The sequence below is a fragment of the Apodemus sylvaticus genome, chromosome 17 (genome assembly GCF_947179515.1).
Source record: "Apodemus sylvaticus chromosome 17, mApoSyl1.1, whole genome shotgun sequence".
NCBI lineage: Eukaryota > Metazoa > Chordata > Mammalia > Rodentia > Muridae > Apodemus > Apodemus sylvaticus.
This window is the reverse complement of record NC_067488.1, coordinates 57,673,685-57,685,924: the sequence shown is the minus strand read 5'-3', so window position 1 is coordinate 57,685,924 and position 12,240 is coordinate 57,673,685. Positions and strand designations below refer to the sequence as shown.

Sequence of the window (12,240 nt, the reverse complement as noted above, 5' to 3'; positions counted from 1 at the left end):
TCCTCCCATAGCCCCATAATCCAGTACCCCGCGGTGCCCCTCCTCACACTTCTGGGTGGCGGCCTGATGTTCTTGCATCTTGGACTGCCTGGCCCTGCCCACTGTTTCCCAGTGCTCTCAAGAGATGCCCGGGCGTTGATGGGGTGTTGCAGGCTGGGCTCGAACCGCCAGCACAGGGAGGCAGGGCCTCAAGGCACAGGCAGTTATCAGAATAGTATTTATTGATATTCTCAGTGCTACCTTGTTAATACTGCGTCACGTGGCGCGTGGCTGAGGTAATAGGGGCGGGGCCAGTGGGGCCTGGACTCCCATGGGAAGCCGTCCAGCCAGCAGCTGGGGACCCAGGGAAGGGGATGTGGTTATTGCGTTGTATTCCTTCCCTCATTCGCACCCTAGCGCCTACGCCTGCTCTCACCCACCGCTCACGTGGGTGCCGCTCGCCTGCTGGCTCGCTCGCTTGCACACTCACACGTACTCAGGCTCACTCACCGCACACTTGCTCCCAGCTTGTTCATGAGCTTACTTGCCAATGGGCACTGTGCCTCTCTGGCACACTCAATCACTCAGGCAGGTGCTGTACCCACACCTGCTTCCTTGGCACGTTTACACCCGCCTCTGCTTAGACCACTCACACGCATCATCCTCTGCTTTAAATGCACCCTCATTCTCCTGATGATAAATAAGCTCGCTCATCAGTTACAGTAATCGTAGGAAAAATAAAGTGTGTGTCAGGCTAAGAAAGTGCATGTTGATTCGGACCTGGGGCAGCGCTCGGTCCGCCCACCTGAAGGCATCAGGTCCCTCTGCAGGGGCCAGGCCCTTAAGTGAGTGACCCCTGGGGTCTGTCCTGAGGCCAGTGCTGCCTTCCCCAGCACCCTCCTCACTTACTCTAGGCTGGGCCCAACTGCGTGTGCTGAGCTGTGTCAGTCCACAACAAAACCCACTATAAAAAAATAAACTCTTCATCTCGTGGCCCAGCCCACTGTGGGGGCGCCTGATGCTGGGGTGGGCACCCTGTCCCACCTTGCGCTCGAGCCCCAGCCTGCACTTGTGGATGCCATGGTGAGCCAGGCGGAAAGGGTGCTGGGGACCCCGAGGCATGCATACAGGAGGCTGCGGGGTGTGGGCAGTACCGGGTGAGCAGAGTTCAGATCCACCCAAGCCTAGGCTCAGCTGGGCCATCCCTGGCTCACGCGGAGAGGTTTTGGTGGCCTGGGGAGGCCCTGCCCCTCAAAACTCCACAGTACTCACAACTGTTCTTGGCTCCTCGAAGGTGGCGATGAGGATCTGCTGGGGTGGGGGTATGCTGAGGAGGTCGCCCATGTCTGAGGGTGCACAGGGGCCTCCTTCCTCCTCTTCCCGGGCCTCGTACAGCGTGCTGATGTGGAGCAGGGGGTGAGTGGCATTTCGGCTGAGGATGGTGAGGGGGTCAGCCTTGCCCAGACTGCCTGGTGACAGGGAAGCAGCAGCAGAGGCCGTGGGGGGTGAGCAGACATGGAATGAGCCCCCAGATGGAACCCCTGACAGGGCAGGCTCTGTGGGGTATGTGATTTCCTTCTCAGGGAGCGGAGCATCTGAAAACAGGCAGGAACACAGGCGTTTCACCATCCAGCTCACTCGCTGCTGCCGCCCTCCTGGTGCCACCCACAGGCACTTACTGGCCCCTGACTGGCATGGATGGCAGGCACCTTTGCATTTAGCAGCCTGCCTGGCTAATGACTCCCCAGGAATAGCAATGCTGTTTGCTGAATTGCTGAATCTTCCCCCAGTGGCTCACATCTGCCTGAAGCCCTTACTGACAGAAGGAAGCATGTTTCCTGGTGGCCACAGTCCTGCCTTCCTCCTCACCCTCTGCCTTATGGGACCGTCCAGACTCTTCTTAGACCTGGCCCTCTCTTTACAAACAACCATCTGGTCAACCTATGCTGTGACCAACCCTGGTCGCCACCTCATCTACACTGTCCTCTGGTGCTTTCCCTCCTTTCCCCTAGATGCAGGGACTGCCAGTTTCCTGCTCAGGGCTCCTGGGGAATCCACCTCCTGCTCCCCCACCTGCCTGGCTCCCTACCTTTGGTGGGTGCTGCAGCCAGGCCCAGCCCACATTCCTCTGTCTGGGACAGGAAGCCACCTTCCTGGCTCCGGGAGGCTGGTAGGGCAGGGGGTACTGCCTCAGTCTTGGCCTTCTTGGTGCCTAGGATATAGGGATGCACGTCCAGGGAGAAGTGACGGGTATGCTTTTTCTCAGAGGCAGCAGGCGGGGCAGAGGAGGGGCCTGTATCGCTTCCACTCCCCTTGTAGTGGTGGGCCGCCCGGGCGCCAGCGTCCAGCAGCGGGGCAATAAGTGTGTCTGTGGCTGTCTTCCTGCGCACAGGCTTGGGTTTCTCAGTCTTGCTGTTTTCCACGCGCATAATGGCCAGCTGCTCCTTGAAGGGCTGTGGCAGCGGGTTGCTGGTGGGGATCCACTTCATTTTCTTACGGGGCCGCTTGACCACGGGTGGCTCAGCAGAGCCATCAGGCTCCGCGGGGTTGATGCTGGGGTCCACGGTCTGGATGCCAGAGTCCCGCACAGTGGGCGTGGTGTCATGGTTAGACTGGGCCAAGGCAGCCAGAAGCTGGCGCACCACGTTGTCGTACATGAGGTCGCTCTCGTTGGTGATGAAGTCCAGCCGATTGAGCGACTTGATGTGGTCGCGGTTCTCGTTACAGAACATGGCCAGGATGTTGATGTCACAGAACTGCGAGCGGCGCCACTGCCGGCGCGTCTTGATACCCACCTTGTGAAGTTTGTCAAAAATGAAGTTGCTCTTGCGGAAGATGAAGAGGTGGATGAGGTTGACTAGGATGATGAGGTTCATGAAGCAGAGCAAGACGATGTCCACGCCTGCAATGATCCGCTGTAGCTGCACAGATGGCAGCTTACAGCTGACGCGCACCGTGGGCCCGGCGCCACCCACCGGCCCGTCAGGTGAGGCGCCCAGGGCACAGGTGAACTCATTCTGCTTCTGGGTGGCATAGTACGTGCATAGGTATGAGATTGGCACCACGCTGAGCAGCAGGATAAGGACGTGTCGTGCCAAGTACAGCTTGGCCAGGAAGTTGCTGCGGCCGCGGCGCTCCAGGTACTTCTCAAACAGATTCTGCTCGGGGCTCTTCTCCTTCTCGGCGTTCTCAATGATCTCTCGCTTCTCACGCTCCGTGATGCCGGGCCCCTTGGACTGGATCTGCTTCTCAATCTTGGGGGCGCGACCTTCGGCTGCTCGGTGGTAGCAGTTGTCGATCTCCTGAAGCAGGAAGTTGAGCTCGGAGGTGAGGCGTGTTGAGGCGAGAAATTCCCAGCCCAGGGCGGGTACGTACATGATGGCCGCAAAGGCCAGCAGTGCATAGGGCAGGAACTTGTGCTCAAACAGCGATGGCCAGAGGCTGGCATCCACGCCGGGCAGCGCATCCCGCAGCTCTGTCCAGCAGTAGCCACGGGCGTACAGCGCCTGGTCACGGGTGAAGTTGTGCGGAGTATAACAGTAAATTGGTTCCTCTGAGGGTAGAGAGGAGACATGGGCTAGGGCAAGAGGTGGGACTAGTCTGAGGAAGACCAGGTCTTGGGATGAAGGGCATGGGATGGACCTGATCCCGTCTCTGCTCAGACTCCTCCCTATGCAGGTGGCTGGGCTCTCATGTGCATGGGCTCTACAGCCCCTCCCGTAGAGCTGCCTGCCTTATGCAGGGACTGCTGTTCCCCAAACGGACCCCCACTCCTCTCAGCCCAGTTTTCCCTCACCACGTCCTGACTAGAGTGTTGTGTGGATGGTTCCGATCCTGAAAACCACTTACAAAGTGGTTAGCCAGGGGTTAAGACCTGAGTGTAATTGACCTATACTATCTATCTTGGTCTAGAAAAGCCATAAAGACTATATGTACAGGACAAAACTTCGAGAGAGGATCATGGCAGACCATGTGGGCAGCCAGAGTCCCTCTTTCAGCATCCCACATGGACCAAATGCCATCTCTGTCACTGGCTTTGCACTGCCAGGACTGTTGGCCCAGAGGCTCCCATCTAGCCAGAGGCAGTCACAGAGGCCTAGATTCCAAGAAAAATCTCCCTGGGACAGGTGTAAGGGGTCTCACAAGTCCCCCTGTCCTGGAGGAAGGGAAATGTGGGAACCCTGGATACTGGTGTTAGGGAATGCTCACTGGCTGGCCACATCTGCCGCTGAAAATGAACAAAGGGCCCCGCTGCGCTTGGCTCACGTGGATACACATCCTTAAGCAAAGGACGTCACGCATGCTTGCACTGGGCCATGCTCAGGTCTGTTTCGCAATCTTATGCTTTCAATTCGTTTTCAGAAAACTAGGAGGCTCAAAGTCCACCAGACTGGGTCATGATCCCTAGATACCAGGCCATGGTTTCCTATGGCGTTAATCCAAGCCAACTCTGCTTTAGCCATCTCTCTTATACTCAAGACTGGCTCCAGCTTAAGGCCTTCACCATGGTCTTGAGATCAGGACGTAACAGGGTCTAATTGGCTAGTCTGGACAGGGAGATGGCAGAGACCGGGGCTAACAGGAAGACTAATGAGGCTTGAATATAAAACGCCCCGCCCCCTATAAAACAGGCTCATGTGTTGGAACACTTGGGCCCCAGCTGGTGACACTGATGACATTGATTTGGCAGGTTGTGGAATCTTTGGGAGGTGGGTTCTCGCTGGAAGCATGGAACTAGGGAGGGCCTATATACACCTCAGCGTGAAGGAGCCACACCGGGAGCTCTTGCCACGGATGGAGCCACCCCCGCCATATGCCTTCTCCCCATGTGGTATTCCCTGAAACTGTAAGTCAGAGCAAATCCTTCCTCTGTTAAATTGTTTCTGCTACAGCAACAAGAAAAGTAACCAACACGGATATTAATCACAGTTGATGTCCTCAGGGGGCCCAAGAGGCAGGGGACAGAGACCTCACTGCCCACATGTTTTTCTTGTGGTACCAGCATATGGGGGACCTGGCCCCATTCTAACTTAAGACTAGCACCTTGGTTACCATTTGGAGTATCTGCTCATGCAGCCTCTTATCATGAAAAGTCAAAGACACTTAGGCTTCAAGGATACCAGAATATAACCCTAGTCAAGGGGAACCCTAAGACCAGTGGCTTTGTGGCCACTTGTCTTCCTCATATGGTCCTGGGAAGGTATGGAGGGTTGCAATGGAGGTGTGGGAAGGCTAGACAGAGGTAAGAATGACCCTTGCCTAGATGGTCAGGTACTGAGGCTTCCTGAAGTTGGGGTCATGTCTATATGAGCGCTGGTGACCTGGGCATGGCCAGGGGTGGAAGAGAAGGCTAGGGACAGTCAGGGACAGCTGTCCCTTTAACCTGAGGTCCTAGAGGATAGGTGTCCGGGGCAGGCTGGGCTGGGCTCTGAGAAGAGCAAACAGGGGAAGCAAAGGAGTTGGCTCTCTTGGTTGAAAAAAAAAGTGGAATTTTATTCTTTTTTTTTTTTTTTTTTTTTTTTTTTTTGTCCTTATAGCTGATCCCTAAAGCCACAGAATGGTGACTGGGCTGCTCCCAGGAACTCTGATGACCACCCTGAATCAAGCCCATCTCTAAATGTCCAGCCAAACCGTAAGCTGGGCAAGCAAGAGGAGAGAACCCCTTACTCCCACGGACACTTTCAGCGGAGCCGACCTCCTCCTTAGTTGGCCCGTGTCTGCAGAGGCACGTGGTGCTTCTGACGGCATGGCAGATGCCGAAGGGCTGGGATGAAGGGTCCAAGCATGGTTGGCGACCACAGGATGCTGATGCTGTGGACTTGTGCTGAGCCTGACCTGGGCAGGATGGCAGGCACCTGGACACAGTGGCTGTGTGGAGCTCTCTGTCTGAGGCCCCTCTCTTGGGATTTCCTAGAGGTGATGGGCTCTTGTCTGGGTAAATACAGGGGCTCAAGGAGGAGATATGAAAGTTGGTCCATCTCAGTGCACACAGGGCTAGCTCTACAGAGTGCTGCTGAAAAGTCCTTTCCCCACAGGGCAATACAGTTTAGAACCGGACAGCTGGGCACCTTTCTGCTCATGAGAATACACTGAGATTTCTAGCCAAGGAACCTTCTAAGCTGAGTCTGCCATCACAGTGGCAGGGGGGTCAACAGCCCAAGCCACAGGGCACTGCTGTGGCCTCCGGCTAGAGCAGGTCTGAATCGTAAAGGCACAGACCTGTAGGGTTTTTACTTGAAACTCTGCCTGGGGCTGAGGCTGAACTTGAGCCCCAGACACATCTCCAGCCCACTCCTTGGGTCCCGCCTGAACATGGTCCAGCTCACTGAAGCCTCTGCCACTTGGAGAAGAAAAAGCTTTCACGGGGTTTGGTTCTGCTGAGGCTGTCGCCTCTGGGCAGCTCCAGCACCAGCTCATCTCCAGGTTCTCCTCACCCCAGGGCAGGTCCCTGCTCATCCAGACTCCCTCATGGTAGAATGACAGCTCTCACAGCCTAACTTCTAGACCTTGTATCGGTTGCTAAGAGCGACTCTGCAGCTGGGATGAAGGACTTCAAGGCAGATGATCCTGGATTATCTGAGGGGTACAAGGGAACACAGGGTCCCTTTCAAAGAAAGACAGTGATGGACACAGAAGGCCTGAGCCAAATGTCATGGTGTAGCTCTGCCCTGAAGGTGCACTCAGACTTGCCAATGGGAGCTCGTTTGGACCAGCCCTGCCTGTAGCTTGGCTATCTTGCTGTCAGGCTTAGGGCCACACATCTATTTGTTGAGCTATCTCACCAGCTTTTTTTTTTTTGGCTGGTGAAAGGTGCTGGGCTGATAGTCTAGGACGTCTAGTGTGCTAAGCAAGCATCTGCTGCCAAGCCACACCCTGGTCCTGAACATTGTCTAAAGCCAGAGTTTGTGCCAGTGTGTTCCAGCAGTGTGGGCAGATAACAGGTGGCCCTGACTTCTTCAAGCTGCCTGTCCCATGTGTGTCTGTGCGTGGGGGGAATACTCCATTCCGATACCTCCTGCAGTGGTATGGGTGGATGCTTCAGAGTGCTGCGGGCCTTGCAGGGGTGGGGGCCCATACCTGGGATGGGAAGGGTTGATCTTTCAGGGACCACAGGAAAAAAGGAGATGGGCTAGTATCTGAGTGCCTTGAGTCTCACAGACCCACCATAGAGATCTGCCCCGCTGGGTGGCATGCCCAGGGAAAGGCCACCCGTGCTTGTCAGAATAGGGCACTTTGGTTTTCCTTCCTTAAGGAAGAAAGAGTGCTGAGAACAAGGCATACATTGGGCAGCACCCAACTTCTGTGAGCTGGATAGCCGCTCACACACAGGTGATACCCAGAAAAACCCCCAAGCACATGGGACCTGATGACTTGACTATTTCAGGAAAGGTCGTGAATGGCCTCCCAGTCTGCGTCTGAAAGATTTGGTGGCTCTTTGCCTCCCCCTCCCCACTTCTGGCCTTTGTGTACTGACTCCCCACTCCTACCTGAGTGGCAGGGAGTTACTTCACAGCTGCCCTGGCTCCATCACCAGCCGGTCTCTAGACAGGAGTTGTCTGAGATTTTCTTAGGCAACTCCTAAACCTTGAGCTCTGTCTTTACCTCTGATGGGTGGAGATCACCAGTACTGGGCTCAAGGATTGGGGGACGTAGCACAACCCACTTATATGGAGGGCAGACTCTTTCTACAAGGGTTATCCACACAGCACCCTCCTCTGACATTTAGGATTGAATGCCCCTACAGGCAGGACCTAAGTGTATGCAGAAAAAAATGGAGTGGCCGTTGGTCACACTGGTTACTACTAGAAGTGGGGTGGTGGGCTTAAAACAGCAGACGTGTTCCTCACGGATCTGGAGGCCAGAAGAACACAATCTTTCTGGTGGTCACCACTGAGAGACCTGGCACAGGGTCCTGGATATGTCCCCGTCCTACCTTCTATGCTCTCACCAAGTGGTCCCCAAGGGATGATGGAGCCATGGGAGAAGGAGCCATGAAGACACCCTTTCCCCACATCCGATTCTCTTGTGTTTGGCGTCCCTGGATGCTTCTAGCTTCTGTGGGACAAAGGGACGTTAAAGAGCCCCACGCAGCTCCTGGGCTATCCTGAGTCAAAGCCAAGAAAGGCAACCAGTGCTTCAAAATTGTACAGGAAATCAGGGAGGGCAAAGGGTAGGAGGAAGGCTGGTTGTTCCGTTTCTCTATCCTCCCAGCCAAGAGCAGGCTTACTGGCTGAGCATAGGGGCTTGTCTGTGCTGTGTAGGCCCTAGGACCCCTCCTCACACGGTGGTAGGGCTAGCTCAGCATGGATAGGCGAGCTTAGGAAATGTCTGGGAAAGCACAGGGGCTTGAAGCAGCAGGTCCAGGATCAGGGCTAACTTGGGGATTCCAGGTGACAAGCTGGGCTGGCAGTGTCTGAGTGCAGGGATATCAAGGGATCATTGAAGATGGCCCCGTCCACCCACATCTGAAGCTGCCCTACTATGTCTGTCATAGATAGAGCTGTGCTCCCAAGTATCTGCTGTTGTCCTGGCCCTGTACCGTGACTGACAGAAACAGCCTTTGGGGATGGAAATGAGCTGAATGGAGTAGAATAATCCCAACCTTACACTTGTGACTCCAGGGAGGGACACGGACATGGAGAATCCCCAACAGAGGACAGACACAGAGCTTGGGTGGTACATCTGTAGGTCAAAGAATACCAGGGAAGGTCTGTAGCTACCACTCATCAGGAATAAAGGACCTCTGGAGAGAACTCGGCCCGCCCTAAACCTAGATTTTGGACTTCTGGCCCCTGGAACTGTAAGGTACATGTCTGTTGTAAGCCAGCCACCCCATTGCTGGTACTGTGATCAACATGGCTAAAGGTCCCTTTATACACACACACCTGGGTGTGACTTGAGTGTCAGGGCCTTTGATGTCCAAGGATGGAGACCAGGAGAACATCCCCCACCTTTGGTGTGGTATTAAGCAGTCTGAAGGATGCCTGCCCTCAGGTTGGATGTCTCTAGGTCCTGGAGTTTCCTGTAAGGTGAGGTACTTGTAGATGATGGTGAAGAAGCGGGTATCAAAATACCTGTTTTTGTTGCTAGTAGCTGTGGAGGGCAGTGACCTGCACCTCCAGAGGAACTCTGGAGTCCTGACAGTCTTCCTCCTGCTGTGAAACTGGCATCTCTAGCCGCAAATTCGACTTGTGGATATGGATACCTGAGTCCTTGCCTCAGCTCAGCTCCAGGCGGGGGATGCTATTTCCCATCTCTGTGGGTCACCAGAAGCCTGCTCCCTGTCCCCTCAGGCAGGGCCCACCATACACGTGTCCTCTCCTGCATACGACCACAGGTGCACCCTGCTCCCTCATAGAGCAGGCCCAGTTCTACTGACCCGCACTTCTGATTCCTAACCTATTCACTCTTCCCTGAACTACCTACCTTCTACCTACACTGCCTTTGCCAGTCAAGGGTGGCTACTTGGGTCATCATTGCTTGATGTCCTCTAGGGCCAGCCCCCATCTGGCCTCCTCTGTAGAAGACCTTTGGAAAGGGGTGCTTCAGAGTTCCTCAGGAGTTCCTTCATTTTCCTACACTGTCAGCCCCAAGGATCCTATGCAGCATCATGGGCTTGTCACCATCCCTGAGCAATGCCCTCAACACTCATTCTTCTCTGGTCTTCATCTGGCTATTCCTCCAAGCCTCAGCGCCCCCCCTCCCCCATAACATTCTACAACTCAGACCCCACATCCCATTCATACCGAGGGCCAGCAAGTGTAGGACAGGCCTACTCTCCTCACCGCTTGAGGCTGAAGGAATGGAAGGACAAACAACAATAAAACAGAGGAGGTCTCTCAGGCGGCCCTGTCTCAAGCCCTCATGCCAGACTGAGGTGGTGCCCAAGGTCTGTGATGAGACCTGCGGGCAATGCCTCAACGCTGGCCAGGTGGGTGCGGTCCAGCTGGAACTAGAACTAGCCGCCTGGCGCTGAGAGCCAGCGCGCTCAGAGCGCTGGGCGCTAACACCTGCGGACGCGCGCCCTGCCTCACCTGCGAAGTTCTTGGTGAAGACCAGGGTGACCAGCAGGATGGGGACCAGCACGGTGCCGATGGTGACCACGCGGTCGAACGGCAGTTCCAGCTTGAGCTGCAGCAGCAGCGCGGCCAGCGCGCCCGCCTTGTCGTCCTGCGAGCCAGGCAGGATAAGCTCCCTCAGCTTCTCGCCCGCCAGCAGCGCGGTCGCCATGTCCGCCGACTGCTCCAGGAGGTGGTGCATGGGGGGCGGGGGCGCGGCCCGGCGGGGTACGGGCGGGGGGCGCGGGCGGGGCCGCGCGCCAGAGAGGGCGGCGGGGGGCGACGGAGACCGAGGTCACGGGGACGCGGGGCGCCGGGCGCTGGAAGAGGGATGCCAGCGGGAATGCGGCGGGGCTCGGGGGGTCTGCCGCCCCGCGAGAGGGGTCGAGCTGCCAGGGCGCCGGGCCGCCGCCGCCCCCGCCGTGCGCTGTAGCCGGCCCGCGCCCTGCGTCCCTCCCGGGGGCGGCGGCGGCTCTCCTGCCTGGGCCGCGCGGCCCGCTCCCGCCAGGGAGGGGGGCTGTTTACCTGCGGCAACTCCGCGGCGTGGCTCCGCCCCCAGCCCCCCCACCCTCCACGTAGCTGCGGCGTTGGCGATGACTTTGCAAAAAAAAAAAAAAAAATTTTTTTTTTTAAATAAAATTAACCGAGTTCATATTGACCCGTACTCTTGCATCAGGGTTGGGCCAAGCCCTGGCCCCCCTAGCCCTGTGCACAGAAAGAGGCAGATCGTCCAGAGCGTGTCTGGTAGCCAGAGGGTTCTAGTTCTACACCTCAGCTCTCTTGCTCTTCACTGGGACCTGGGCTCCACATAGGCGCAGAGGGTGCCCTGTGAGGTGTTGCAGACAAGGGCAAGGAAGCCCTTTCCCAGGCTAGTGCCTGCACATAAATGCTCTGGGGCGTCCTCTTCAAAGCTCCCGGATGCCTCTTCACTGCAGCCATGTCCCGGACCCAGGAGCGCCCAGTTAAACGCTGTGATGGGATGCCAGCCAGTGCGGATAACGTTAACCCAGCATCTTCACTACTTCACCCACTGACAGCATTCACGGAGCTGTGCCAGCTGTGGGGGCTTCTAGGATTGTCACCTGACCCTCCTGTGCCACCCACATGTTCTCTCCTCCTAGGAGTCACTGTACACAAACTTCTGTGTCCGTGGCCTCCTGCGGGATTCCACTTAGCTCAGTATCTCTCCATCATCGCCTTTGCAGTGTATGTCTGTAGTAACTTCCTTCAATATTCCATTAGCTATCTGGAAACATCTCAGACCAAAGCAAAATCTGGAGGGACGACTGTTTTGTCTGGCCTGACTGGTGCATTCTTGCTCCCACAGATTTTACCTTCACCCTACGTTTGCTGGCTGTGCTGACAAGCCCTCACCCCAGGCTTCCCAAAGCAGTCATCAGGAGCAGTTCTTCCTGCACCCCCCTGGCCTCTCAGAAGGGATATGCTGTTCACACTCCAGTGTCCCACCTTCAGAACTCTATGCTTTTTGTTGTCTAGGAATCAAATCTAAGCCCTTTGATTCCTAGAGCTTTTGCACACAGACCCCTTCTCAGCAGTTTGGTTTCTCTGACCATCCCTGAACCCCACCTGCAAGTGTTGTCTCCTTTAACTATTTGTGCATGCCTCACCAAAGGCTCTATTCATCCACTCTGTGTGGAGTCTTATTCTTTTAAAAAATTGTGCATGGGTGTACCACCAGCATGCAGTGGCCACGGAGGCCGGAACTCCCTGGGAATGGGGTTACAGGTATTATAAGCCACTGCATGGTGCTGGTAATTGAACCTAGTTCCATGGAGTCTCCCCAGTACTTAAGGTCATTAGCAACAGTCTGCAACTTCAGTTTCAGAGGGTTGGATCCTTCTGGCCTCTGCAGACACTGCACTCATGCAGTGCACAGACATACATGCAGGCACAATACCCATGTACATAAAATAAAGACAAAAATAAAAGCTTAAATAGAGTTGCCCAATAATGGGGCAACAATTCCCTGCTACACACCAGAGGCAAATAATTAAAAAACCTAGTTCCAGGAACTGGTTACTTGCTTTAGAGTTGTTGGCCACTGAATTTCCCTAGATCCCAAAGTATCACAGGCTACTACCATTGTTTGTGGCTACCCTCTAGATTCTATTGCTGAATATACCACATCCTAGAGTCCTGGGGCATGGAGAGACTAAGCAAGCACTGACCTGAAGTTCTATTC

At 55.6% G+C, this 12,240-nt stretch overlaps 1 protein-coding gene and 1 long non-coding RNA gene across 2 annotated transcripts; one reads left to right on the top strand and one right to left on the bottom strand.

Moving 5' to 3' along the window:
• Positions 1-239: 239 nt before the first annotated feature.
• Panx2 (pannexin 2) lies at positions 240-10,454 on the bottom strand. The gene is made up of 3 exons (XM_052160611.1): positions 10,014-10,454; positions 2,069-3,532; positions 240-1,574 (listed from the first exon to the last, which is right to left on the bottom strand). Exons 1-3 carry the CDS (start codon positions 10,237-10,239, stop codon positions 1,231-1,233), a joined length of 2,034 nt encoding a protein of 677 aa, XP_052016571.1. The 5' UTR covers positions 10,240-10,454; the 3' UTR covers positions 240-1,230.
• Positions 3,278-7,500, top strand: LOC127667547 (uncharacterized). Its single transcript, XR_007973895.1, has 3 exons — positions 3,278-3,346; positions 4,670-4,825; positions 5,517-7,500. It is a non-coding gene; the product is annotated as an uncharacterized LOC127667547 (long non-coding RNA).
• Positions 10,455-12,240: the final 1,786 nt, after the last annotated feature.